General features: G+C 38.5%; 1 protein-coding gene across 2 annotated transcripts in view; it reads left to right on the top strand.

Moving 5' to 3' along the window:
• Positions 1–27,265, top strand: part of BACH1 (BTB domain and CNC homolog 1) — a 39,517-nt gene that overhangs the window by 4,885 nt on the left and 7,367 nt on the right. The window contains exons 1-4 of one of the 2 annotated variants that reach the window (XM_074970937.1): positions 4,411–4,653; positions 13,780–14,077; positions 16,087–17,472; positions 19,884–20,090. In XM_074970937.1, the coding sequence (XP_074827038.1) occupies positions 13,838–14,077; positions 16,087–17,472; positions 19,884–20,090 (1,833 nt within the window). In that variant the 5' untranslated portion in view covers positions 4,411–4,653; positions 13,780–13,837. Of the gene's footprint in view, positions 1–4,410; positions 4,654–13,779; positions 14,078–16,086; positions 17,473–19,883; positions 20,091–27,265 lie in introns of those variants that run through there. The other variant, XM_074970945.1, reaches the window with a different exon arrangement.

The raw sequence follows: 27,265 nt of genomic DNA, 5'->3' as shown, positions 1-27,265 counted from the left end.
AACCCTAAAAGTTTTAAAAAACCAAAACAAAACAAAGGCAAATCAAAACAATTGTAAATCTGTTTTCAAAATCTCATGGATTTTTTTAAGACAAAAAAAATGATTTTGCTGGCCCCTGACTACTTAATTTGGATTCAGCAAAGCTCAAAATAATACTGTGATAAGAATCATGGGTCGGCATAGGGACATACTAGATGACCTAATAAGCTCTTAATTATAATGAAAGTATAATGTTAGTATTGTGCCAGATGTTTTGACTAGTGACTTAAAGAATACAATTTTGTTCTTAATTTATGAGTGAGGTAACTGCTTCTTTTGCTTTATGTTGGGAAATAAAGAAAATTAATACTATCTTAATTTCTTTCTTTAAAAATCATCCTGGTTCCTTTAAAAATGTTTGCAAAGTAAAGATGAACAAAAACAGATAGAATGCTTGTTCATGCCTTGTCAGCATAACATAATGAATCAGCAACTCTTAACTACTGCAAGCATTCATCTGAAACATAACTCTGTATCCATAAAAGGAGAGAGAGTTGGGGGAAGGGGCATAGATATAAACTGTTGTTTAAAATCTACTGCTAACGTCTTGCTGAACTGCCAAGTGGCCACACTGGCTCTCTGAACAGTAGTAAATACCTTTAGTTCTTTTCATCTATAGATTTCAAAGCTTTTTTTTTTAAAAAAAAAATAAGTCTAAGTATCATTCCTCTTTTGCAGATGAGGAAATTGAGGGAGGTACAGTGGACTTTCTTAAGGTTGAATAGCAGCTCAATGTCCGAGTCAAGAATGGAACCCATATTTCTTGTCTCCTGATCTAGTGCCCTATCTGATGACCACATTGTCCTTTAACTATTTAAGAACTTAAAACTTTGTTAAGGTACACACATTACATGCAGAGTGATGCAGACCACCTTTGTCTGTATTAGAAGCTACTAATGGCTACAAGTCCCACACTGTCTATCCAAGTGATAAATGACAGCTTCACTGTCTTTGTGGCACAGTGGACAACTTAAACTGCTTCAAGACCTCTAAATCAGATCAGATTGCAGTTACTAGAGAGTCATTCTGTCTTAGTTATGCAGTTCATGCAGAGTTCCTGAGGAGGTTAACTGCACATAATGTTCAGAAGGTGAGACTTGCTTATCACAAAAGATTAATATCCCAAATGTGGTACTAATTGAAATGGATAATTGTCACCATGTTCTACACAAATTGTGAAGTAAGTCTCATGCTTGCTGTGTTGCAAAGTTCTGCAGGTGGGAGGATGGAGCTTGTCTTAAGGGGGAAATGTCTGTTGGCCCCAGATTTAGAAGTAAAGGAAAACATGCATACAGAGTTAGCTGACTGGTGGAAAACACACCTGTAACTAATACCTGAGTCTGAGAATGGTGGATCAGATCTTCCTCCATTTGGGGACCTCAGAAGTGTGTTTATTTGGTTAATCAAGAAGCTGCTCTTGGTGCCAAGAAAACATTGTTCTGGCAAGTTGAGCCTTCTCCATACATTGGTGAAGGAAGCTTGCATGTGCTTTCCCTGCTAGTTCCTGTGAAGATAGCAAGTGTCCTGGTTAGAGCTGGGAAAGTTGATGAAATGTCTAGAGGTATCATACTAATCCTATACTAGTAAAGACAAATATAGTCTGTTGGAGTTGGTATTACCTAAGGCAAGGGTTCTCAAACTGGGGGTTGGGACCCCGTACGGCGTCGTAAGGTTATTATGGGGGAGGGTGTGTCAGCCTTCACCCCAAACCCCGCTTTGCCTCCAGCATTTATAATGGTGTTAAATATATAAGTATTTTTAATTTATAAGGGGGGGATCGCACTCAGAGGCTTGCTATGTGAAAGGTGTTGCCAGTACAAAAGTTTGAGAACCACTGAGCTAAGGTCTCAGACTACTTGGCAACCTAGACCTAAATTCTATGGCAAGATTCCAGTGTTCTGAAAGACTGGTGCAGTACATGGGAAATTCTGCAGCTGCTTCATTTAAACTATAAAAAGTAGATTTTTAATATTTAAGTAAATTAAATAAAGGAATCCATAGTCTCTCATGTCTATTATGGTAGTATATGAAATTGATCTTATGATTTCTCTATACTTCCGGTGTTTGTGTCAAAGCTTTTTTTATATGGACAAGTGGAGAAGCTGGAGGTGCTGGCAGTTGAATAGAGGGCAGTTTGGAGGTGTGGGAGGCAGTTAAGGATTGTGGGGTAAGCACACTTGTTGGATGTTTCTATTAAAATGTCCAGCAGTGAAATAGTGAACAGCAGTGACATTTGAACTGTCTTTTTTTAGGTTTCAAACTTACATAATTACATGTATCATTCAGACCTCTTGCCTGTTGTGTTTCAGGTTGTCTGTAGACTAGTATTGCACCAGATCAGTACATGCTAACAATTTCAGGGTTTTCTTTGCTGCCATAAGGGCTAGAAAGTTTTTTCTGAGGCACAACTCTTTACTGAGAAATTGATTTAATACTAAATTGAGCCGTTGTAGAATACGCAAGGCTCAGGTTCTTTTGTTTTTTAAAAAGATGATCAGAATGAGTCTGATCATATCACTACAACGCCACCTTTTCTATTCTAATCCAGTATAATTCTCTGATTCATGAGAACTGAATCATGGTGTCTCAAGTTCTGATTTCTTGAGATGCTCTGCTAGGAAGACTTGATGTAGAAAGGGTATTTTTGCTATGAAGAGACTGACAGAGATCCTTTAAAATACCTCATACAGAATATTGCTGGACTCTTGTATTTGTTTGAGGCTTGCTTTGAAACTAACTTGCTTTATACTCGTTTACTAGTTATCTTGCCCTATAATGAATATGGTAAAGTAGTTTCTCTGCACCTTCTTGTAGGTTCAGATGGATGTATTTCCCCCCACCATAAAATTTACATCTTCTTTGGCACAGGATGTTCATGTGGTGCTGATGAAAGCTCCTTTTGAACCACATCATATCTTTTGAGCCCAAGTTACTTACTTGGACATTTCTTTTCTTAGTTCTAATGATACCCCTGAGTGTTCAACTTAAGGCTTGTGCCAATTTCTGCAGGTATAAAGTGGTGCAATCAGTGTAATACATGAATTACAAAGGTGGTGATGGACTTTAAATGAGCCAGTCATGGCAACATTTTCCTTCACTCATGTCCACATCCCAAGAGACCTTTATCCATAAATTTAATGACAAAAGGTCCTTATGTTTTTATATTGAATAGACAAGGCCCCTCAGGAAGTCCACCCAAGTTTTTTATATATATACATTAGAGAGACATAACTGTGACCAGAAGAGCCATGTCTCAGTGATGGTATGATTTCTCATAATTATAACTTGGCAGGCCTGTGACTTGCATATCCTTACAGCTCTCAGTCCATTCTTGCATACAGTACAACTGCTAGCCTTAAATCTGTTTCAGTACAGGAGTCTTGCAGCAGCCATGTGGTCATCTTTCTCTACATTTATAAAACCTTATTTCCCCATTAAATCTGTATTTAGGTTGAGTGTCTTGTGGAGTCTGTTCCCTAGCTGTGTGTATGTTTCTGTCCCATATATAATCAATGCACCACTATTGTTGTCTTTCACAGTGCTGACACATTTCCGTTAAAAAAGCAAATAAATAAAACCCATTCAAGAATAAGAAACAATAACACAATAGCTTTAAAGAAAAGGAAATTACTTGAGTACTGTGAGATGTTGCTGAACTCTCACTAGTTACCCACCTTTTTTCAGAATCTGGGAGATTTTTAAGGGTGTTTTTTGCTTATCCTGATGAATGTACACATGCTTTTAATCTGTTTTGGGGAACACTTTCATCTTCCATTCATCAAGGAGTTGGCCATGGAATGTAAAGGGTTTTTTTGGTACTTAATGTTGCTCTGCATGTGAGAGAAACCTACCAGTACCTAGGAGGGTCAAAAATATGTTGGCCAGTATAATTTATTTTGCTTGGTGGGGCTGGGTGGGGAGGAGTGGCTAGAATAAGCTATATCTGCAAAAGTTCACTTTTGCTGGTGCATTGTGTCTACATTAGGAGCTATATTGGCAAATTACTTCTAATGTAGACTTGGCCTAGGACTCCAGTGGTATATTTTTGTTACAACAAGAATTGCAGGCACCTGTAACTTCTGCTCTCTATTACCGCTAACCTGTTCTGATCTTAAAATGTAACTTTATTTAAAGCATTCCAATGTAATATAATTATAACACAGATGCGTAAAACTTTAAACTGATGATTTATTTGTTTTAATAAGAATACCAGAAACACACACTTCTACAGATCATAGGATTTTTCTACCCTGAAAAGTGACTAGAGGTGGCTGTTGTTGTTGTTGTGTGGTTTTGTTTTCTTTTTTTAACCCACCTTCTTACTCAGATCCTTCCATTGTGTGTATTTGGCAATATCTGTTTACTTTAGAAAGAGAAATTATTGTGTGTTGCTTTTTATGTATGTTAGCAGTGCAGTGCCAACACTGTTAAAATAGTGTGCATTCTTGTGTATCCTTATAGAGAGATTTACTCAGTTCAAGTTACACTTGTACAGATCCACTGAAAGCATTGGGATTGCACAGATGTCACTGAGATCTAAGCAGAATCTTTATGCTGGTGGTGATGAACAAGAAAGAAACAACAAGCTGGACTTTGAGAACGCGAGATAATCTTGTAAGGCTGGTGGTTAAGACGGAAAACTATTTTTACTTGCAAGCTAAATATTTTGATCTGGAAATCCATGAAAGAAAACATGGACCTCAGATTAATATTTTCTCACTTTTCAGAGTAGAATTGCACTTAAAGGAACCAAAAATATTTTTGATACTTACAGTGGCGTATCAAAATATGCTGGGGAGGTGAAATAAAGTATGTACACAGGACCATATTTCCCAAAAAATGTACAACTTTAAAGTTATGTAAAATTTGTGGCCTATGGGCCTTTGATACTGTTATAGCACTGAAGACAGTGTTTCATTTTATAACTCGGACATGATGGAAGTTTCATATTAATTTAGTAGTGAGTTGTCACACTGCATCTGTTTCTTTTTATTTGGGCGGAGGGGAAGGGCATGTTTATCTCATAGGGAAATTTTTTGCTGACCTAACTGTAAAACTGTCGCAAGGGAATAGCCTGCATACTCTGTTTCTTCTTATCTGGTGCATTTGGCCACTTAATCTGGTGTAAATTATTTTAATTGGCTATGTGTTAATTTTACAGTAATATGCTGATATTTGAGGTTCTCTTACAAGTTATCAGCTGCCTAATTTCTAGTGTTTCTTACTCAAGTATTAGTTTTAAAATAAGCTGCTAGCTTTTTGTTCTTTGAAGGGGCAATGTGATTTGGACTTTAAAAGTTCACTTTTGAAATAATGAAATAAACTGTCAGCGCTGACCATTCTATTTGGCTGCTGTTTGTGCTTTGCTTGCTCATTTATGGATTGTTGGGGGGACATGTCTAAGACTGTCACGAAGTAGAAAAACTTAATAACCCTATATATTTCTCTTAAGAGACAGATACACCATAAATATCAAAATTAAAAAAAGGTTTGCTTTGTTTTCCCTGAAGAAGACTAAACCTAGCAACTCATACGTGCACTAGTGCCTGCTAACTCATTACCTTTTAAAAGTCTATGGTGGAGCTGGTTATGCTCCCCAGATGATCCCTTTTCAGGGAAGGGCAATTCTTAAATATCCTTGGCTACTAAACCAAGATATAATCCTAACATCTCTTCTGAAAACTGCCATCTTTGGGTCTAGCATATGAGAGAGAATATGGTGGGTCTGCAGGTGCATGTGCAGACATGAGGACATGGTAGTACAGCTATATGGTCTCTAATCTTGTGTTTGAGCCCCAACATTAGAGAAGAATAGGTGATTTATTAGACGGACATTTAAAGCCTGTGCTGAGGGAAGCACCCTAATTTCTCAGTTAAAAAAGCCACAATAAGATAGCCATCCTTTTGATCTTTGTCTTTACTTCTCTAAACTATGCTTTATCTGTGTATTGTGTTTTGACAGTTTTTTTTTTTCCATGAGCATTTGTGGTGCTGTACTTTTTTTCCCTTTTGTTTCTTAAATGCCATTATTTAGACTTGACAAGGAAGCATTTCACTAACTACAGCAATTTTAAAAGAAATGAAACTGTCCTTTCCTGAAAACTTTGAAATACTATGTGTAGTTTCTTGTATTTTATGCATCTAAAATATTTCAAAATCTGGATTTCATGCTTAAAAATAATTTAAAAAATGGAAATAAGAACTTACTTTATTTTGAGTTCTTTAAAGGAGTAGCTTGTCAGTAGCAAATTAAAAAATCAGTTAGATAAAAAGTGCTGATTTAAAATTTTGATTTGAAGGTACCTGAATTGTTTAAACAAACTAACACGAACTGAAGGGACCAAACTTAAACATTGTGATAGAAGCAGTGCTGGCAGCTCACTGCTGACTTTAAACATATAAGTGGGGAGAGGTTTGAAATCATCTTACGTGTATTTTAGTCATTGGGTGGAGACTATCCTTTTCTGCGTATGCGTAATAGGCTTTTTGGTCCTCTAGTATGAAGAAGGGGATATTTTAACTGGACTAGATAGATCTTGGAATGGATTCATATCTAGAAAAACCTTGGTTTTGATTTCTGGTGTATATATTATCTCTTGGTTATGTTTGGTGAAGCAGGCAGAGTGAGTGCATAAGGATTTCATTTGGGAGGGTGGAAAAAGCAATTTAAAAAACTGCTTTATAAATGTATGCTGTATGTACCTACTCTACCATCTTCTGTAGACACAACTAGCTTTGCGTGAGCTTTCATCCTAGCAATGAAATCTTATCTGTTTTCAGTTTTGCATTTCACTTTTTTAGCTTGCCATCGTATTCCTAGTTCCTTGCTGTGCCTTTGTGACCTTTGGGTACTGTATACAAGGAAATTACTTGAATACTGTGAGACACCCACCATTTGTATCTCTGCACTACAATATCTAGGATCAATGGGATGAGTTAAGAACATAGACGCATGGAATCCTAATTTACTTTATTTGCTTTTCACACTTAATGATGTGTACATTTTTGTGTGGTATGACTCTTCAGGTAGAATGGAATTTAATGATTAACTTAAATTACATTACATTAATTAAATTATATATTTCTAAGCCCCTTCATTTTCAGTTTAAACCAATTTTTACTGAAAAATTCCTGGATTTTACAAAAAGTATTGAGTTTTTTCCAATTTTTAACTTACGTTTGTATCATTCAAATACATAAAAAAAACTAGTTTTATTCGGAAAATACATTACATGAGATACTATGTATTATGATGATACATTAATCTGTGTGTATATGAAAAGCTGCCTGTTGAAGTAAGGCTATGTATTAGTCTAGAAGATGCACATAACAAACAGGCATGCACGCAAGCGCAAAAGTGTGTGTGCATCTGAACATACTGATGAATCTCATGCTGACCACGTACACATTTCAAGCTGTCAGCAGATGATGTTTAAAGATTTGACACACTAAAATGGAAAGAAAACAGAAATCTGTATCAGAATATCTTTCAGAACACAAGAAAGTATTCGAAAGTTTAAAAAAAAAAAACAGGAAAAAAGGATGAAGTTGAGGGTGTGTGCTGCAAATGGTGTCACCCAGTTATTAAATATAAATATTTATAGGCTAATAGTTAAGTCTATAACAGTAAGCCACTTATTCAAATGAGAAGTTTTATTTGGGGATTAGAGATGTACTGTTTTCTTTAACTCAGAGGTGGAATTGTGTTTTGAGTTCTGTTTTAGTTCTGCAGCAAACCACACTGATGAGTGGAACTCAGCGCATTAATCTACTGCATACTATCCCCCTGTATTTCCATCCACCAAAATAAACCTTGATATTTACCCAGAAAAATTAATAATTTTTTGTGCTTATTTTCACCTGTTTTTGTTGTGATGGTAATAAACACTGATAAATTACTGGGAAAAAATAAAATAACTGGAAACAAGGGGCCCTATGTATTTAACAATTCCTATGCAAACTGTTGCATATAATTAGTAGTTAATTTACATGTTTTTTTATCTGAAATAATGTGTGTTTTTAAAATCTCAAATGATGTTACTTTGAGGTCTTTCTCACATTTAAAAAAAAAAAAAAGACTGCTCAGGCTTTACAGCCATGCTGTGGCTGTATATTCGTGGAAAACCTGACATGAAAACTTCTACTCTTTTAATTTTTTGTTTTTATGCAGTTCTTGCTATTTTTCCCAGTTGATGTACAGTAGAACCTCAGGAATGGAAGTTGTTCGTATCTCTGAAACGTTCATAACTCTGAACAAAATATTATGGTGGTTCTTTCAAAAGTTTACAACTGAGCATTGGCTTTATACAACTTTGAAACTTTACTAATCAGAAGAAAAATGCATAACAATCTTAATTTAAATGAAATAAGCACAGAAACAATTTTCTTACCTCATCATTTTTTTAAACTTTCCCTTTATTTTGTTAGTAGTTTACGTTTAACACAGTGCTGTACTGTGTTTGCTTTTTTGGGTCTCTGCTGTTGCCTGATTGCGTACTTCCAGTTCCAAATGAGGTGTGTGGTTGGCTAGTGAGTTCGTAACTCTAGTGTTCATAACTCTGAGGCTCTACTGTATTATTAAAAATCCTCACTTTTTATCAAGGCAGGGTTGGTGTCACAAAGTTGGTCTTCACAATGTAAAATAATAGGCTACGTAGCTGTAAAATCAGCCCTGCAGAAGATTTTCCAGCCAAACAACATCAGCATCAAGAGTATGAATCTGTCCCTCATCCTACCCCATTTACCTCAGTGAGTAATTTCACTGTCTAAATGGGGGCCCTGTGATAGATATTCAGTTGAGGTTATATACCCTTCCAGCTGTGGAAAAAATTTCCAGCCAACTATTCTGGATGCTGTGCTCAACTTTACCTCCTTCTCTTCAGAAGCTGTTTGCTTCTAGAAGACCTCAGTAAGTTCATGGAGGATAGGTCCCTCAGTGGCTATCAGCCAGGATGGGAGGGATGGTGTCCTTAGCCTCTGTTTGCCAGGAGCTGGGAATGGGCGACAGGGAATGGATCACTTGATTACCTGTTCTTTCATTCTCTGTGAAGCACCTGGCATTGGCCACTGTCGGAAGACAGGATACTAGGATAGATGAACCTTTGGTCTGACCCTGTATGGCTGTTCTTATGTTCTCAAGATCCAGTTTTATGGGGGCTTGTTTTAAAGGGACTTGTGGCTTTTCCTTTAATGTTAAGTGTAGTGCAGGGGAGTTTCTGGTTCTCGTTATTGGTGTCATTGATACCTCACTGATGTTGGTGACTGTTTAAAAATAGCGAGCATAATTTCTGTATTTTTCATTAATAGGTTGTCTGGATTAGTTTTTGGGGTATGAAGGGAGAATCTCCCACTAGAACGCTTACATTGTACTGAGTGCTAACAGACTGGGTTGTGGCATTTTTACCAGTATTAGTACTATTACCCCCTTCCTAACCCACCCCCCCAACCCAAAACAAAACAAAAACCCTTAGTGTTGACAAAACCATACAGACTTCTTATAGGATCCCCCAGTGGAAAAATATAACTCTGGCTGACATTAGGCTATGAAGGTAGATTAAAGTATCTTAACTTTACGGGTGTATCTGCACTAAGAAAATTCTCTAGCAGCCGTGCAACCAACACCTTAAGCTGCAGGGTAGATTGAATGCAGGATTTTCTACCACAGTTAAATGACAGTGACCTTGTGTACATTATAATACTCAGATGTGTTTGAACACAGTTGTCAAGATTAGATTTAACTGACACTCTTGCCCATAATGTAGCTGTCTGGACAAATTGTGTTCAGCCTTGTCAGCTAAATGTGACATACTCTGGCCCCAGCATCTTTTAATTGCAGTTAGCTGACACTTGCTGTATACGGATTGTCATGGTCTACAAAAAACTGGGCAGCCTGGTATCAACCAACTTGCCTTTACAACTTTGTTCAACCATGACCGTCTGTGTTCCATCAGGAGTCTGTCTCTAAAGAAGGTGGGGATGTACAAATATAGCATAGAGATAGGACTGGAGAATGTGAGTGAACTTGGTCTGTGCTAGATGCTGGAAGAGAGCAGATAACAAGGGGTGGAGAGGCTAGGATGTCTGCTGTCTTTGTTTTCCTTGGGTACTCTCCTCTTCTCCACACACATTCTCTCCTGAGAGTTTAGGAATATCTGTAGGAAAATGGAGTGCATGAGCTCTTCTGTGAGTCTTAAAGTTGTGTTTTAAATCATGTATTCATGTACTCCCTTAAATAGTGATTTACTGATAATCTGAAGCTTTTCCACCAACCAGAATCTCTCTCTCAGCCCAGTGGGAATACTAACATTATCAGTCATGTCAGTCTCAACAAATTTTGGCATCAAGGCCATATTTTGGAAACTATAGTTCTTACGCTTGTAGTTCCCTCCTCTTCCTTCCCATCAGGGATGGAGGGGTGACACTTCTACTAAATAATGTCAGGTGACATCAGTATAACAATGGGTAATGAAAGAATGTGTTGGTGTTTTTTGGTTTGATGAAACTGCATGTTCAAACATATGAACTTGTGCATATTGGGAGACGTGCTGTTTTTATTGTACAGAGCCTTTGCTCATCCAACACTGAGACAGGCAAATTAGAGGAAGAGAGAGTGATCATGCAATGTGGGGAAATGAGACAGCAGTGATAAATAGGTGTAGAAGAAAAGAACACATGCAAACGAAGTGAGGTGGGAAGAGAAGGGGGAAGAAAATAAAGTGTGAAGGAAAGGACAGTAGTAGAGAGATCAGCTGGGAAGTGGAAAGGAAAGTTAGTTACCTTGATTGGTTTGGTAGATTAGTTGTAGAGGGAACTGGGTCCATCTTTTCTAGAGAGAGGAATAGTCATTACAGTGCACACTTGCCATGTCAGGTTTGAAACACCTATTTCAATCTCTAGGTATCTTACAAACCTTGCCAATGCAATGACAAAATTACAGGTAAATGAACTGTCCGTATACCAACCCCCAAGATTATAAAAACAAACAATACCTCTTACCATTGCTGGGTATCCCTCAAACCACCATATAGATCAAATACTAGACAACGTGTATTTCTGGTATTACTCCATAGCAGCATATGAAGTTAAGGATGAATTTTGCCAGTTGACTTAAAAAGAATGCTCTTTTAACGTTAGGCATTTTGAACAATTGAATAAAAATTAGGGCTGCCTATTAATCACAGTTAACTTACTTGATCAACTCACAAAAAATTAACTGTGATTTAAAAAATAATTCTTGATTAATTGCACTGTTAATAGAATACCATTTAAAATTATTAAATGTTTTTGGATGTTTTTCTACATGTTCAAATATATTGATTTCTGTTACAACACAGAATACAAAGTGTACAGTGCTCACTTTATATTTTTATTAAATATTTGCACTGTACAAATGATAAACAAAAGAAATACTATTTTTCAATTCATCTCATACAAGTACTGTAGTGCAATCTCTTTATCATGAAAGTGTAACTTACAAATGTAGGGGTTTTTTTTGTTTGTTTTTACATAGCTGCACTCAAAAACAAAACAATGTAAAACGTTAGAGCCTACAAGTCCACTCAGTCCTACTTCTTGTTCAGCCAATCGCTAAGACAAGTCTGTTTAGATTTACGGGAGATACTGCTGACTGCTTCTTTACAATGTCACCTGAAAGTAAGAACAGGCATTTGCATAGCATTTTTGTAGCCAGCGTTGCAGGTATTTAGGTGCCAGATATGCTAAACATTCATATGCCCCTTCGTGCTTCGACCACCATTCCAGGGGACATGCTTGATGATGCTTGTTTAAAAAAAAAAAAAAAAAAAAAGTGTTTGAACTCCTTGTGGGAGAATTGTATGTCTCCTGTTCTGATTTACCCACATTCTGCCATGTATTTCATGTTATAGCAGTCTCGGATGATCACCCAGCACGTGTTCATTTTAAAGAACGCTTTCATGCAGATTTGACAAAATGCAAAAAAGTACCAGTGTGAGGTTTCTAAGGCTCGATACAGCACTCGACCCAAGGTTTAAGAATCTGAAGTGCCTTCCAAAATCTGAGAGGGATGAGGTGTGGAGAATGCTTTCAGATGTCGTAAAAGAGCAACACTCCAATACGGAAACTGCAGAACCTGAATCACCAAAAAAGAAAATCAACCTTCTGCTGGTGGCATCTGACTCAGATGATGAAAATGAATATGCGTCGCTCTGCTCTGCTTTGGATCGTTATCAAGCAGAACCAGTCATCAACATGGACACATCTTCTGGAATAGTGGTTGAAGCATGAAGGGACATATGGATCTTTATCGCATCTGGCATGTAAATATCTTGCAATGCCAGCTACAACAGTGCCATGCGAAAGCCTGTTCTCGCTTTCAGGTGATGTAAAAAAGACATGGGAAGCATTATCTCCTGCAGATTGTAACCAAACTTGTCTGTCTGAGCAATTGGCTGAAGTAGGACTGAGTGGACCTGTAGGTTCTAAAGTTTTTCATTGTTTTATTTTTGAATGCAGTTATTTTTTTGTATATAATTCTACATTTGTAAGTTCAACTTTCATTATAAAGAGAGTGCACTACAGTACTTGTATTAGGTTGTAATAAAAAATAACTATAAAATGACCACTGTACACTTTGTATTCTGTGTTCTAATTGAAATCAGTATATTTGAAAATGTAAAAAACATCCAAAAATTTTTAAATAAATGGTATTCTATTGTTTAATAGTGTGATTAATCGCGATTAATTTTTTTAATTGCACGATTAATTGCTATTAATTTTTTTAATCGCTTGACAGCCCTAAGAAAAATGTTGCTATTTTCCAAGGCCATGTGGAAAAAAAGTTTAAAAACGTCATGTTTAGTGACGTCATGTATGTATGCAAATTTTTTTAAGTGAAACTGCTTTGTGACTTCCGAGGGATCATCTCTGGGCTTCAAATAGTAGCTCCGTTTCCATGGCTGTTCAACTTTTTTTCCAGGTGCCTCTTTTGAGACTGCCAATGAGGAAGCTTGTTTCTAGTGTCTATGATGCAGGCGCTTTCTCCCTGAAAATGCAAGCATGTTCCACATAGGCCACCAAGCAGCCATGCAAACCAACTAACTAGTCGCAAAATGTTGCATATCTTATTTCCATTTTTTTTATTGTGGGATCACTTGAGTTATTGAGTCATTATTGCTGTATTTAAGTAGCATATTGTAGGATTTCTTTGAATTTGTTTTCTTTTATAGAAGAACATAGAGTGTACACCACATTTAAACAAACAAAAGCAGCTTATGTAGTATCTTGATGAACTTTGATCTAGAGCCTCTATAGCTTGTTCCTCTTTCAATTTCTGTAGTGCTGCAGTCAGGAAAAGGTCTTTAAATACAGATACTTATTTCATGTCATAGAGTTTCGTGGTAAATTTGTCACTTTTTAATCAACATGCATCTCCAAAAACAATTGTGTTCATTTTTCAAATGTTTTCAAATGTATTTTTCCTCCATGAGTAGTAGGAGCAGGATTTATTTGTAAAAATCATATAATTAAACATGAGCTTACTAAAGAATGTATTTAGAAACTTGCTTAAAAATGAGTATCTAAACTATGTTGTGTTTGCATTTTGTTTAGCTTAGAATCTATATACTTAAACAGTGAACTTATTTTTTTTAAGGGTGCAATATGTGTAACTTAAATTGTCCCCTCTTGTGAGTCATAGTATTCTTATCCCTGAATTCCTATCAGATACTTACGTACTCTGTAAATTTTTACGTTTCTTTTCAGGTTTGAAGAATTGAAGAATGCTCTCCACTGAGAATAGCACTAACACTGCTGATACACGATGCCTTTAAGCGAGAAGAATAGTGTGGTTTTTGCATATGAGTCTTCGGTACACAGTACCAATGTTCTACTCCGTCTCAATGATCAGAGAAAGCAAGATTTTCTTTGTGATGTTACTATTCTAGTGGAAGATCAACGATTTCGGGCTCATCGGTCTGTGCTTGCAGCTTGCAGCAGCTATCTTCTTTCAAGAATTGTGGGACAGTTGGATGCTGATCTTCTCATCACTTTACCAGAAGAGGTGCGTGGCACTAATTGGCATACTTCTGTACATCACCATACTTACGTTTCTACACCATTACATTAAATTACGCTATACAATAGGCTGGTGTTAACTTTAAGTAACTAATAATCTTAAGTGGTTTAGGAACTGGGAAACTAGTTGGTGAACAAACCGCTGCTTCAGAATTGTCATTTATCAGGCATTCAGTGTAAGGATGTGGGGGACACTCAAATGAGAATGAACATGAGCTATTTAACATCAAATTATGTCTTTAAAAAGCTGTAAATGAAATTAATATTGCTTGCTTGCAGGATTGTAGCTTCTGTTTGAAAAATATTTTGTGCAGCACAGATGTTACATTCTCATGTTCCCCAAGCTGGTGTGGGCTTCAAATGCTGCTGAAGATATTGTAGATCACTGTGCTTTGTGTGTGAGAAGGGAATACTTTGGATTATTGGGATACATGATATTATTCACCATTTCAGTTCGTATATGCAGTGTGCTTTGTTAGCACTCAACAAATCAGGTCACTAGTTGGATTTAATTATTTGCCACTAATGCATATATGTTTGGGATTTGAAGATAAGAAGGTTGACATCCTCTTTCCCCTTGTGGTTTTACAAGTGTTTGAAGCTAAGTTAGTGTGCTGATTATAAACAGTGCCACGTGCAAACTGTCTTGTACACTGTCTTCAGAGCATGCTCCAAAATAGAAACTTCACAAGATGTTTCAGGATTCCTGTAAAATCTATATCACCATGTGTTTGGAACACTCTGCAGCATACCGTTATGATTGTTTTAAAACAGTCGTCCCAATCACATTGTAGAGTATGATAGAACCTGATTTTATTCGCTGTCAGGGCCGCCACCTTTAAGTTGAGTAGTACTTTACTCTGCAAGTAGTTCCTTTGATTTCAGTGAATCTGTTCATGGCATAAGTTAGTACTAAACATGAAGGGTTCGTAGAAGGAAGCGGAATCTCCCCCTAAACCTTTATGGAAGTAAGAGTATGAGATTGGCGTTAAAACTGAAGAGAACAAATTTCTTGGACTCTTTTGGGGGGTATTCAGTGAGTATTGTATTGCTCTGTGGGATGATTCAGATCCCTAGCGGAAATAGGGCTTGTAGTAATAGGGTGTGGAGCTTTCAGAAATCGACCTGATTCCAGTGAGTCGTTAAACTAAGAATAATTTGTCAGTTTGCTATCTTTTCAGACAGAAATCAAATTTCCTTTTAATGGGAGGAACTGGGGATGGAGGGTGTACCTTGTACTAAAGGAGTAAATAACCAGTTATGACCAAATTACTATCAGGATCCATAACACATTAGACTGTGAATGAATAATGGTGGCTGCATTTAAAAAGGAGTGTGTTAGATGTCAGGAGTATAGTGACTTTGCCAGTAAATTATCCTGGAGTACCTTGCGTTTTGAAAGGAAACCTGAAAATATAATCCTGCTTTTGCATCTGTTTACTGCTCTTCAGTGAACAGTGATACTTTAATCTTTGAGGAATAGTAATATACTGGAATTTATCAATTTCTTTAACACTGTGAAGTAGAACGCTGCTATAAAAGGATCACAATAAAATCCTGTCATATCAAAGATGGATTTTTAAGGGAGTTGGCTAGATATAAGTGTTGGTTAATTTCTTTTTAAGGAAAACTACCTTCTCTCCTCTCCTCATTTCTGCTCACCATTTCCCTACAGGACTGGATCTGTTTGTTCATTAATTCCTGTTTGACGTGACCGAGCAGGGAATGTTCCTGTGATAGGAGCCCCCATTTGCTGTCTTAAGCCCAGGTAGACCAGATGCCAAATCTTTGTCAGCAAACAGTTGTAGGACCAGGATAAGTAGCTCCCATGTCATTGGGCAGGGAAGATTTGAGTCCGTTTCATATTGACCTCTTATATAAGAGTCACAAGACTGTGGTTTGTGTCAAGTGTCAGCCTTACAAGAAATGGGCCATACTAACATGTTTGTTCTTTCTTCTTTTTTAAAAAAAAAAAAAAAAAAAAAAACCAAACAGGTGACACTTAAAGGATTTGCTCCTTTGCTTCAGTTTGCATATACTGCCAAACTTATTTTAAATAAAGACAATGTGTCTGAAGTTTGCAAGTGTGCAAAATTTTTGGGAGTACATAACATTGAAGAATCTTGCTTCCAGTTTCTCAAATTCAAGTTTTTGGACTGTAAAGCAGACCAGCAGGAATGCCCTAGAAAGAAATGTTGTACCTCACGCTGTGAGAAAGCAAACGTTAACGTTGCCCTTGTGGATGATGGGGGCCTAGAAATAGATGACGAAGTGGAGGAATTGTTGGAAACTGAATACACTGCAACTCCTAATTCAAAGCTCAGCAAAGGTGAAGAAAATGCAAAAGTATCTCCTCATCTCCAAGATAATACCAATCAAACATGCGATCCTGCATATTTAGAAAAAGATAATGTTTCTGGCTTGTTTCCCCTATGCCCGAAATATAGGAAGTTCCAGAAAGCTTTTGGGAGTGACAAAGTCCATACTGCAGAGATTGGTTCCAGTATTAAAGATGATCAGGTAACATCAGCTACATCCATTCATCAGAGTGAATCATTTAATGATGCCATACGAAAAGCTCAGGAGTGCACAGCTGTGCAGCTGGTCTCACAATGTGAAGAGACTCAGGTAGAAATGGAAGAGGGGGAGAAAGAAGAGGAATTGAAGAGAGAATCTGTGTCTCAGAGTATCTCATATCCTATGGAGAAAACAGATGTTGCTTCTTTTCCCCAAAATTTTTCTGTTGCACCTCATGAACTTTATTCTGCACCTTTTCTAAATACATATGAGCAATACAGCAACTTGAATTTCAGTAGTATGCAAAACACAGTTGTAGCTGAAAAAACTGTGACAGGTACTGTAGTTAGGAATGATAAACCAGTCAGTGAAAATCAAGATGATTCGCTTTTGAAGTCTGATTTGTGCACTCGAGAAGACATAAGCATTACATCAACTAGTGACCGAAGCAGTGTGGAAAGAGAGGTAGCTGAACACCTAGCAAAAGGTTTCTGGAGTGATATTTACAATACAGAGACTGCTTGTCAAATGCGTTTGTCACCTGCAACAGCAAAAGAATGCTCTGAACCAGTATATTCAGGAAAAAAGTCGGAGTGCCCATGGTTAGGTATCAGTCTCAGTGAGAGCCCTGAACCTTGTTCTCAAAGAACTTTTACAACTCTGAACTCTGTCAACTGCCCATTTATAAGTAATCTTGGTACTGAAGTATGCTCAAACAGCCCAGAGATAAATAGTGGAGATTATATCCAGGAACCACAACAAGAACAATGTCCATATACTTGTGTGATAAGTTTGGGAGAAGACTCTGAAACTGACACTGAGGGAGACAGTGAGTCATGTTCAGCAAGAGAACAGGAATGTGAGGTGAGGACATTCTGGCTATATTTTTGTTTCCATACATCTGTATGCTCTGTTCTGAAATCTAATTCTAATTCTAGACCCTCTTAGTTCCAGACAGTTTTCTTGCTTGGTTTCAAAACTCTAGGGGGAAAGTACCATTTTATTTCTCCATCTAAAATAGTCAAAAAATCTGTTGGGAATACAGCTAGTAATTTTAAATAATTAGGTTGTTAAAGGAGGTTTATTGAAATTCATAATGTCTCTGAAGTGTGTGGAAATGTGCAAGATGAGAGGAGACATGTCGGTTATAGAGCTAATTGCATAATTTTCTAAGGAAAAATTTTCTATCAAATATCCAGTTTAGTTAAAATTGAATATTTTGCGTGAGCATGTTTGGTTTTGACAAAATTTTCAATGGGGAAAAAATTGATTTTTCCAGCTGTTTGATATTGAATTGTTTTGACTTAAATACATTTTAAAATATACTGTAAGTGTCAAAATGATTAAGTATTGCCAGAACAAAATATTTCATATTAAAACTTTTTGGAATTTTCATTCCACTGGAAACTTTGAAGTCTTGGATTTTTGTTGCAATCTGGCGGCAAATATTTTTTTAGAAGGGCGGTGGGGATTGTGGTTTTTGACAAGCTGTACTCTGTATAATTCCAGACTACTTTTATATTGCACTTGTTTCTGCTGCTTTGGTTATATATTATCTGTCTTCAACTGCAGAAATTGCTTAAGGCTTGTTTTTGTGATGAAGTGAAGCACTCCTGTTTTTCCTTTTCTTTTCTTTTCTCCCCATCCCTCTCAATGCATTGTTTTTTTTGTTCATATGGTAAACTTTTACCTTCAGCTGAATGTCGTAAGTAATCAATTTCCACAGACTATGTAGAAAAATGGAAATTTGTATGATTTTTAGAAATTCTAAAGTTACAATATGATGCTGTCATGTAGAACTCTAAAGAAGTGTTTTACCTTTCAGGATTTAAGAACTGATTCAGCCCTCCCAATATAAGCAGTGCACAACTTGCATTGAAAGTAAGGGGGAAGCTACACTAGCTAACTCCAGTGCTGAATGTGTCCTATTCCTTAAATTCATGGAATGGTAAATGGCATTATTGTCTGGAGCAACATTCCATCCGCTTCTTTAGTGTTAATGATGTCTCTGGTGGTAGTAGTAGAAACCCGTTGAAAGACTCCCTCCGTGCATTCAGTTCTTTAGGTGAAAGTAAGCTGATATTATTTTTGACATTTTTATTTTTTAAGTCTGCATATATTCTCTTTATAGCTTACTTTAAAATATAAATATTGCATTTGAAAAATGAAGATGGCTTTCAGCATGAACCAAGCATTGGTGACAGGCCTTATAATGTTGGTATGTGTGCATATTTGTGGCATCTGCTGTCCCCAAAGGTCAAGCATGCGTAGTGTGGGGGAGGCTCAATTCTATATATAATAATGGAAAGTGTTAAGCAACCTAAATACAGGAGCTGCAACCAGTTACCCTTACAACAGAAACAATTTTATACACATTTATAGATGTGTAATATATATGCAATATTATATATTGCTAATGGTTTAGGGTGAAATTCAGACTATGCTGGGGGATGCCTCTAGAAGGTCTTAAGTCAGGATTTCTCAACGTGTGGTTTGGGACCCAAAATTGGATTGCCAAAATGTTTCAAAGGGTTGCGTGGTAGCTCCTATGGCTCCTGTCCCACAGGGCTGGCTGGGCACTCAGATTTGGCCTAGCCATGATGACAGGGAGTCTAAGTCCGCCAAATTTGAGTGAGTGGCACTGCAACCTCATGAGCCAGGTCGCAACTCCACAACTCCAGTTTGGTCCAGTCAGGTGGCTGTGGCCAAACCTGAGCAGCACTGCAATGCTGGAGGTTGCAACACCGAGAGCCAAGCCTAGCTAGCCCCACAGCATAGGAGATGCCACTGTGGGCCCATGGCGGGGCAGGACCCAACCCCATGGCGGGGCCTTGACCCCCAGACTATTTACTGGGTTGTGACAGGACATAAACATTTACAAATGGGTACTGAGCCCAAAAAGGTTGAGAATCGTTGCACTAACTGATACCTAACATGTTATGATCCACTGCACAGGAGTAAATTTTACTCTTAATTAATATTCTTTTTTGGAAAACCTGAAATTAAATGTGCAAAATCTTTGGATTACATCTACTGGATTCTATCAAGATATCTGTCTGAAATCCCGGGATTTTATCTATGTGACTGTGCAAATGTGATGACATTGCTTTTGCCTCTCTGGTTAATATTGGTGTTCTAGTTCTGCTCATGTTCTTCCGTTGAAGTTGCTTTTTGTAAGTGTTTTATTAATTTCGAGAAACCCGTCCAGTTTAGCTAATTTTAATTTTGCTTGTATCAGTTTCCTCCTTGGTTCAAAACTATATTTTATGTTTTAGGTAAAACTGCCATTTAATTCACAAAGGATCATTTCACTTTCTAGAAATGACTTTCAGTCATTTCTGAAAATGCACAAATTGACTCCTGAACAGCTGGATTGTATCCATGATATCCGAAGACGAAGTAAAAATAGAATTGCTGCACAGCGCTGTCGTAAGAGAAAACTCGACTGCATACAGAATCTTGAATCTGAAATTGAAAAACTGGTATGTATAGAAAATTCCTTAATGAGATCTGACTCATCCCTCAAATTAGGTTTTGTTTTTTTGGGTCAGACAGCTTGGTCAAAAGTGGAGTAAGTGTGATTTTAGCTGCCTAATGTTAGGCACTCAACTTTGAAAATTTTGTTCACATACAGCACTTTCCTACAGTAATTTAATGTTGCTATACTGATGCTATATAAAATAAAATATTAGGCACTCTATAGATCAAAACAGGGTATATTGTCTTTAAAATTACAGGTCTAAATAGACACTATATAGCTGGGTAGCACCAAAACCGAAAGCCTTGTTGGTACCGTAACTTTTGTTTGGATTTGTAATCCATATTTTCTGTAATCTGTTTTAATGTTTCTTTGGGAGGGGTAGAAACTGTTTATAGGCTTCCTTGAAGAAGCATGTTTATTTAAAAGATTTAAAAAATCAAACTACAGAATGACTTTTTTTTTCTTTTGTCCCATGACTCCACAGACAAGGACATATGTATTCCCATGTAGTTAGTTACTTCCTGAAACAGTGATTCACAGTCTGTGTAATGAAGTTGCTGAGAATTTTTGTATGGAATAATTTGTAAGTTGTGATACTCCTTACTGTAACTAGTTTTTTTTTTTTTTTTTTTTTTTTCCCCCCCCGGGGGGGTCTGCTCTCACACCATAAAGATCAGCTAACAGCACATGTCTAGGCTCCACTGTGTCAACTGACATCCCAACCTTGCGTAGCACACAGCTTGGACATATACTGTGAGTTGAGCTTTGTGGTGTGAGAGCCAACACTTAGCTTGAGCTGGAGAGATGCTTCTTGAGTTTTGTGTGTCATAAACATGAGCTTCCCTTGTAGTAAGCAGTATTTAAGACTACTGGAGGAGCGAGAGAGGTAAGGTGGGTCTCAAAACAGTGAGCAGCTTCTTATCCGCAGTAGTAAGTTGCAGTGACAAGTTAGTGTTTGTTTCCTGTGAATCCATTGTAGTGGTCTGATAGCCCCAGATTGTTAAGTACTGATGTAGGAGGCCACTATTAGATCAGTGCATGGCTGCTCTGCTCCCTTCCCAGGACAAATAAACATTCTACTCTTGTCAACTTGGAAAAAAGTGTGTAGGGTGATAGGCTTGTTCTTTTCCCTTCAGTTCTGACTTCAAATTGTAAAAGTAATAGATATTTTTCAGTTTCACTTGCCATATCTTGAAAAAGATAGACTAAAAGGAAAAAGCCATTGAAACTTTAATGTTCATATAAATATTTAAATTAAGCCCTAATGTAGACTAATTTGCAATAAGCAGGCAGTGTTTGCCTGAAATATCCCCACCTTTTTAGCTGGTTGACCTTAGGCAGGTGACCTGTTACCCTATTAAATATAAGGGAGGTAAGAGAGAATCCAGAGTGTGGACTTTGAATTGTTTGAGGGAGGAATGCTGGTAGCAGCCAAACCTGGAAAGAAGTTTTGAGGTGATTGTTGTAACCTAAATGATCTGTTAATCAAGCCAAATCTCAGAAAGATGCTGAACTTGGCCTACATGTTCTGTGTGTGTTAGAATAATTTAGGAAAGGCAGCCACTCACAAAATACTTGAGATATGTCTGGCAAAGCAGGCACTGAATATTTGCCGTAATGTCACTGCAAGTCAATATAGAGCTAATAGCGTACACAGCTAGTGTTTGCTTTTGTAAATGGACTTAATCTTACTCAAGGACATATCTATTACACAGTGTTTTTGTAAAATAGCATTGTATTTACTTGAAATACCTTAAGCAGAAGAAACAATTAAATATAAACTAAACTATATACAAAACTGATTGGATGCTTTTACTAACTTTCTTACCTAGATATAATAAAATCTGAACTGAGAGTAGATGTTTGGTCTCTTTTCAGTTGCCCACATATTTTCCTCTTAAAGGGTAGTATTGATTTAATGCAGTAATTGCATTTAAGCATAGGAGACCTAAAGCTCTCGCAGCAAGAAAATAAATGTGAGTACAACTTATCTTCATTTCCTCATATTTCAGTTTTGTTTCTTTGAATAGTGTCCATATGGGTGCTCCCCTTCAGGTGCTGGTGAATCCCACCTGGCCTTGATCAGAGATTTCTGATAGCAGTATTCATTCGGACTGCACATGCACCAACATGTTGTCATGCCTTTCACCAAGGGTATATAGGGCTGTACAGGCAAACCACCCTCAGTTTCTTCTTAATTACCTCCGCCTGAGATGGAGTGTCAGCATGCCTGCTTCACTATTGATAAGCTGCTTATTATTTTTCTCATCCTTCACCTAATTCCTTGGTAGCTGAAGATGTAAATGAACATGACAGATGGCAGCATGCTAAACTGACCACTTACAACAAAGATGATAAACTCCTTGATCTTTTTGGCTGTAAGGCTTGCTCATCTGTGACCCTACAGTTCAGGATCACAAATTATCAAGCCATTATTGCAAAATACGATCATATCAGTCATTCAACATTCACGTCATTCATTGAACATCTTCCAGCAGAATATTGTGATCACTTCCAGGACAGCATAGCCAAGGGTCAGCTTATGCACAGTTCACTCCATCTATGCTGTCATGATGCATCTACCATCTTGGCTTCAACTCTCTGGATTTCCTAGGGAGGTCCAGAATACTGTTGAGGATCTCTCCTTTGATGGACTGAAGGTCTTCTCTGAGACAACTGACGACTTGCCATACATGTTGAAAGATTCGGAGATCTGTACATCTGCAAACAAATGAAGATTTAGTAAATGATCCCACCCTGCCCAACTTCAGGAGTTCCGCAGATGTGCCAAGCCTCCTGGGAAGAGGCCTAGGCTTCATAAGAGACCACCCACTACATCTGCTTTGGCCACTCAACGATCTTCATCACTGAAATGGCAATTTGATGGACTAGTCTACACTCTGGAACAGTGCTGTTTTTTGATCCCTCAGTTATGCCAGTTTACCTGCTTTCCTTCCTTTGGTAACAGTCTCTCTTGATTTTAACCGGCATAGGACAGGATTACATCAAACAAACCGGAGTTGGAGATTATAACATCCGATTACTCCATCTAGAGTACATCTATCACTCAACCCGCCCCCTTTCCCTATCCCTTCTCAGGGACCCCTTGCACAAATACTTGCTGAGACAAGAAATCATCTCCCTCCTTTGGTTAGGAGTGATAGAACCAGTTCTACCTCAGCACAGGTGAAGGGTATTTTATGGTCCTAAAAATAATGAGGGATGCGGGAGTGGAGACTGCTAAACATCTTTGTGAAGGCATAAAAGTTCAGGATGGTGATTCTGGCAGCTCTGATTCCATCAGAGGATTGGTTTTCAGCCCTCAACCTCCAGGACACCTATTTCCCTATTGCAGTTCATCCATCTCACAAGAGAGATACCTTTGATTTATAATGGGTCAAGATCCTTTCCAGCATCAGATTCTTCCTTTCGGTCTTTCCTTGGCTCCGAGGGTATTCTCCAAGGTGTTGGAAGTTATCACTGCCTACCTTCCTCGGCTGGAGACAATAGGTTTTCCATATCTTGTTGATTGACTGATCAAAGGCTGATCTTACAATGAAGTTTTCAGCTGTAAAGACAGCACTGTCCCTGTTTCTCAGGTTAGCTCAGCATCCAGCTCAACATCAAAGTCCACTTTGGCACCAGTACAAAAAGGTTAGCGTTCATAAGAGCTTCCTTAAATGCTGTAACAATCAGACAGGAACAGGTTCATGACTCTCTCAAATCTAGTGGAAGAGATTCAAATAAGCCCAGAGACATCCACAAGCAATTGTATTCAGTTACTGGGACACATAGCAGCTTGTGCCTTGTGACACAGCCTGTCAGATTATATCTCCACTACTTCCAGGGGTGGGCCAGAACAATTTATACTCCAGACAGATCAGTCTAGACAGACTGGTGTTGGTCCCTCAAAAAGATGGGACTCCCTCAGTTGGTGGAAGGATCCCCACATCTGTGTAGGTGTTTCGTTGGTTCAGCATCCTCCAGTCATTACCATAACAGATGAGTCTTCTCGGATGGGAAGCACACTTAGAGATGCACAGCATTCAGAGCAGGTAGTCAACACAAGAAGCTCATTTACACATCAACCTCCTGGAGCTGAAGGCGGTCAGGAATGGTTGCTTATACTTTCTGCCATTAATTAAGAGCACATCCATCAAAATCATGACAGGCATTGTAGCCTGCATTTTGTACATCAACCAGCAAAGAGAGGGAGCAGAGATTTTGTTCTGGATCGTGGTCTATATCCACTACCGCTATGAGCTAGCAAAAGTGCCTCCACTAATAGTCAAGGCACACTCAGCTAGAGTGCAAGCATCATCAGCGGCCTTCCTGACTCGGGTGCCAATCCAAGAGATCTGTAGAGCTGCTACCTGGTCATCCGTCCACACGTTAATGTCCCATTATGCACTTACCCAATGGACCGGGGACACTGTTGGCTTTGGCAGAGCAGTGCTGCACACTGCAAGACCATGAACTCTGAGCCCACCTCCATTGACACTACTTGTGAGTCACCTAGAATGGAATCGATATGAGCAAGCACTCAAAGAGAAAATGATTACCTACCTTTTTGTAACTGTTACTCTTCGAGATGTGTTGCCTCATGTCCATTCCATTACAGCCCTCTTGCCTGCCCCTCTGTCGGAGTTGCTGGCAAGAAGGAGTTGAGAGGGCGTAGGGCTGGCGAAGCCTGATATACTGACTCATGAGTGCGGCACTCATGGGGGCGCTCAACGGATACCGCTAAAGCAAAATCTTTGATCGTGTGTGGGCACGTGGACACCTAGAATGGAATGGAATGGACATGAGCAGCACATCTCAAAGAACAAAAGTTGCGAAAAGGCAGGTAACCATTTTTTATTGCATTTGCCAGAAAAGTAGGGGAAATAGGGATGTTAATAGGGGACACCCTCCCTTTGTTACAGTATTCTTCAAAGACAAAGTATCGTTACAACCACATGCGAAATGTTTACCTCCAAGCTATTGTCTGAATTTCATCTCAACCAAGTTGTCCATCTCCTGTCTTTTTTTTCCCCCAAAGCCACTTACGAAAGGCAGGGTCTTGACTAGTCTTACCTTGGATGTCAGGAGGGCGTTAGCCTTCTGTGACAGGTTGGATCACAGAAACCCCCAACCGATGTGCCAAGACTACTTCTGCCCCTGCCTTCCCTGCCAGCTTGGGATTCCAGAACTCTTCCTGGCTGTACCAGACTCGCTTGCCGGCCACAAACACAGACCCAGGTCTGAACAACGTACCACAAATTGCAAGCTTAACTGAGAGCAGCTTACAGAAGTGTGCCTATCTTTAACACTCAGATTCCCAACTCCCAATGGGATCCAAACCCCAAATAAATCCGTTTTACCTTTATATAAAGCTGATACAAGGTAAACTCATAAGTTGCTCGCCCTCTACAACGCTGATAGAGATGCACAGCTGTTTGCCCCCCCCCCCCCCCCAGTATTAATACATACCCTGGGTGGGTTAATAAGTAAAAAGTGATTTTATTAAAGAAAGAAAGTTGGATTTAAGTGATTCCAAGTAGTAACAGACAGAACAAAGTGAATTATCAAGCAAAATAAAATAAAACATGCAAGTCTGAGTCTAGTACAGTAATAAAACTGAATCCAGATAAAATCCTCACCCAGAAAATCCTCACCCAGTAAACTTCCTTTTACAGACTAGTCTCCTTCTAGTCTGGGTCCAGCAATCACTCACACCCCCTGTAGTTACTGTCCTTTGTTCCAGTTTCTTTCAGGTATCCTTGTGGGTGGAGAGGCTCTCTTTAGCCAGCTGAAGACAAAATGAAGGGGTCTCCCAGGGGTTTAAATAGACTTTTTCTTGTGGGTGGAGACCCCCTCCTCTCTCCTATGCAAAGTCCATCTACAAAATGGAGTTTTGGAGTCACCTGGGCAGTCACATGTCCATGCATGACTGAGTTCCTTACCAGCCAAGCCACATTCCTGGGAAAGCCCAGATGTGGATTGGCGTCTCCAAGTTCATTGTTGGCTTAAGGGCTTCTTGATAGGGCACTTACTGAGAATAGTCTTTTCTCATGAAGCTGACCAACTGCTTCACTAAAACCTTAGAATCAAACAAGTATGCAGCCAGTATTCATAACTTCGAATACAAAAATGATGCATGCATACAAATAGGATTAATAAATCCAGTAGATCATAACTTTTACCGAGATATGTTACATGGCATATGTAGTAGCATAAAACACATTCTAGTTATGTCATATATACGTTCATAAGTATGTTTCCATAAAAATACCTTCTATTGTCACACCTTCTATTTGGACAGAACCAAATCATTCAGAAAGTCTTCTAGATTGTTTGTCTCTACTTCTGAAAGGTCAGTAGGGTCCGCAATGTCCAGAGGCTTTCAAGGTGGATTTCTAGTTGTATTTATCAATCTTCCAGTTTATACAACCTCTTCTTATGGTGTTGGCCCATTCCAAAAGGCCCCTCTCTACCTCTGTCATTACTCAAATGTGTTCCTGTTCTGGAGATTTGCAAAGCTGCACCTTCATCTGCAGTACATACCTTTTCCAAACTTTGTGATAGTTCATTCTTCTAAATCAGATTCATCCCTTGGAAATACAGTCTTGTCTCTACTCATGGATTTGGCTCTGAAGCTCCCTTCTCCAGTTGTGAGCACTGCTCGATAGTCACCTGAATTTGAGTACGCATAGGGACACTACTCAAAGGAATAGTTACTCAGCTTGTGCAGTAACTGCAGTTGTTCAAGATGAGTCCCTATGGGTGCTCCTCTACCCACGTCCTTCCCCTTTATTTAAGAGTTTCTTCTGTGGGACTTTGTGATGGAGAAGGAAGTTAGGGTAGTGCACCCTCAAATGTAGGGTACATGCTTGGGCCAAACAGGTACTGCTACCAGAAATCTTTGTTCAAGGTCGCCCAGGGCACCTGCACACCTGAAGTGCAGTTCCCATAAGGGGACACATCTGGAACTCTATTACTGTACAAGATGAGTGAACTCTCCTTATGACCCCCTTTTTTATATCTTTTAAACATACTGAAAAAACAAACTCCATCATGACAAATATTGACACCCCTATAGGTCACCAGAAGGGTTGGAACCTTTAAATCCACTGCACAGACCTCTCCTATTTGAATTAAGGAAGTAATTGATTGCAGTATTAGGCTATCACTGTG

This window comes from Natator depressus, chromosome 1, assembly GCF_965152275.1.
Source record: "Natator depressus isolate rNatDep1 chromosome 1, rNatDep2.hap1, whole genome shotgun sequence".
In the NCBI taxonomy this organism is placed as follows: domain Eukaryota; kingdom Metazoa; phylum Chordata; order Testudines; family Cheloniidae; genus Natator; species Natator depressus.
This window is presented reverse-complemented; position numbering and strand designations above follow the sequence as displayed.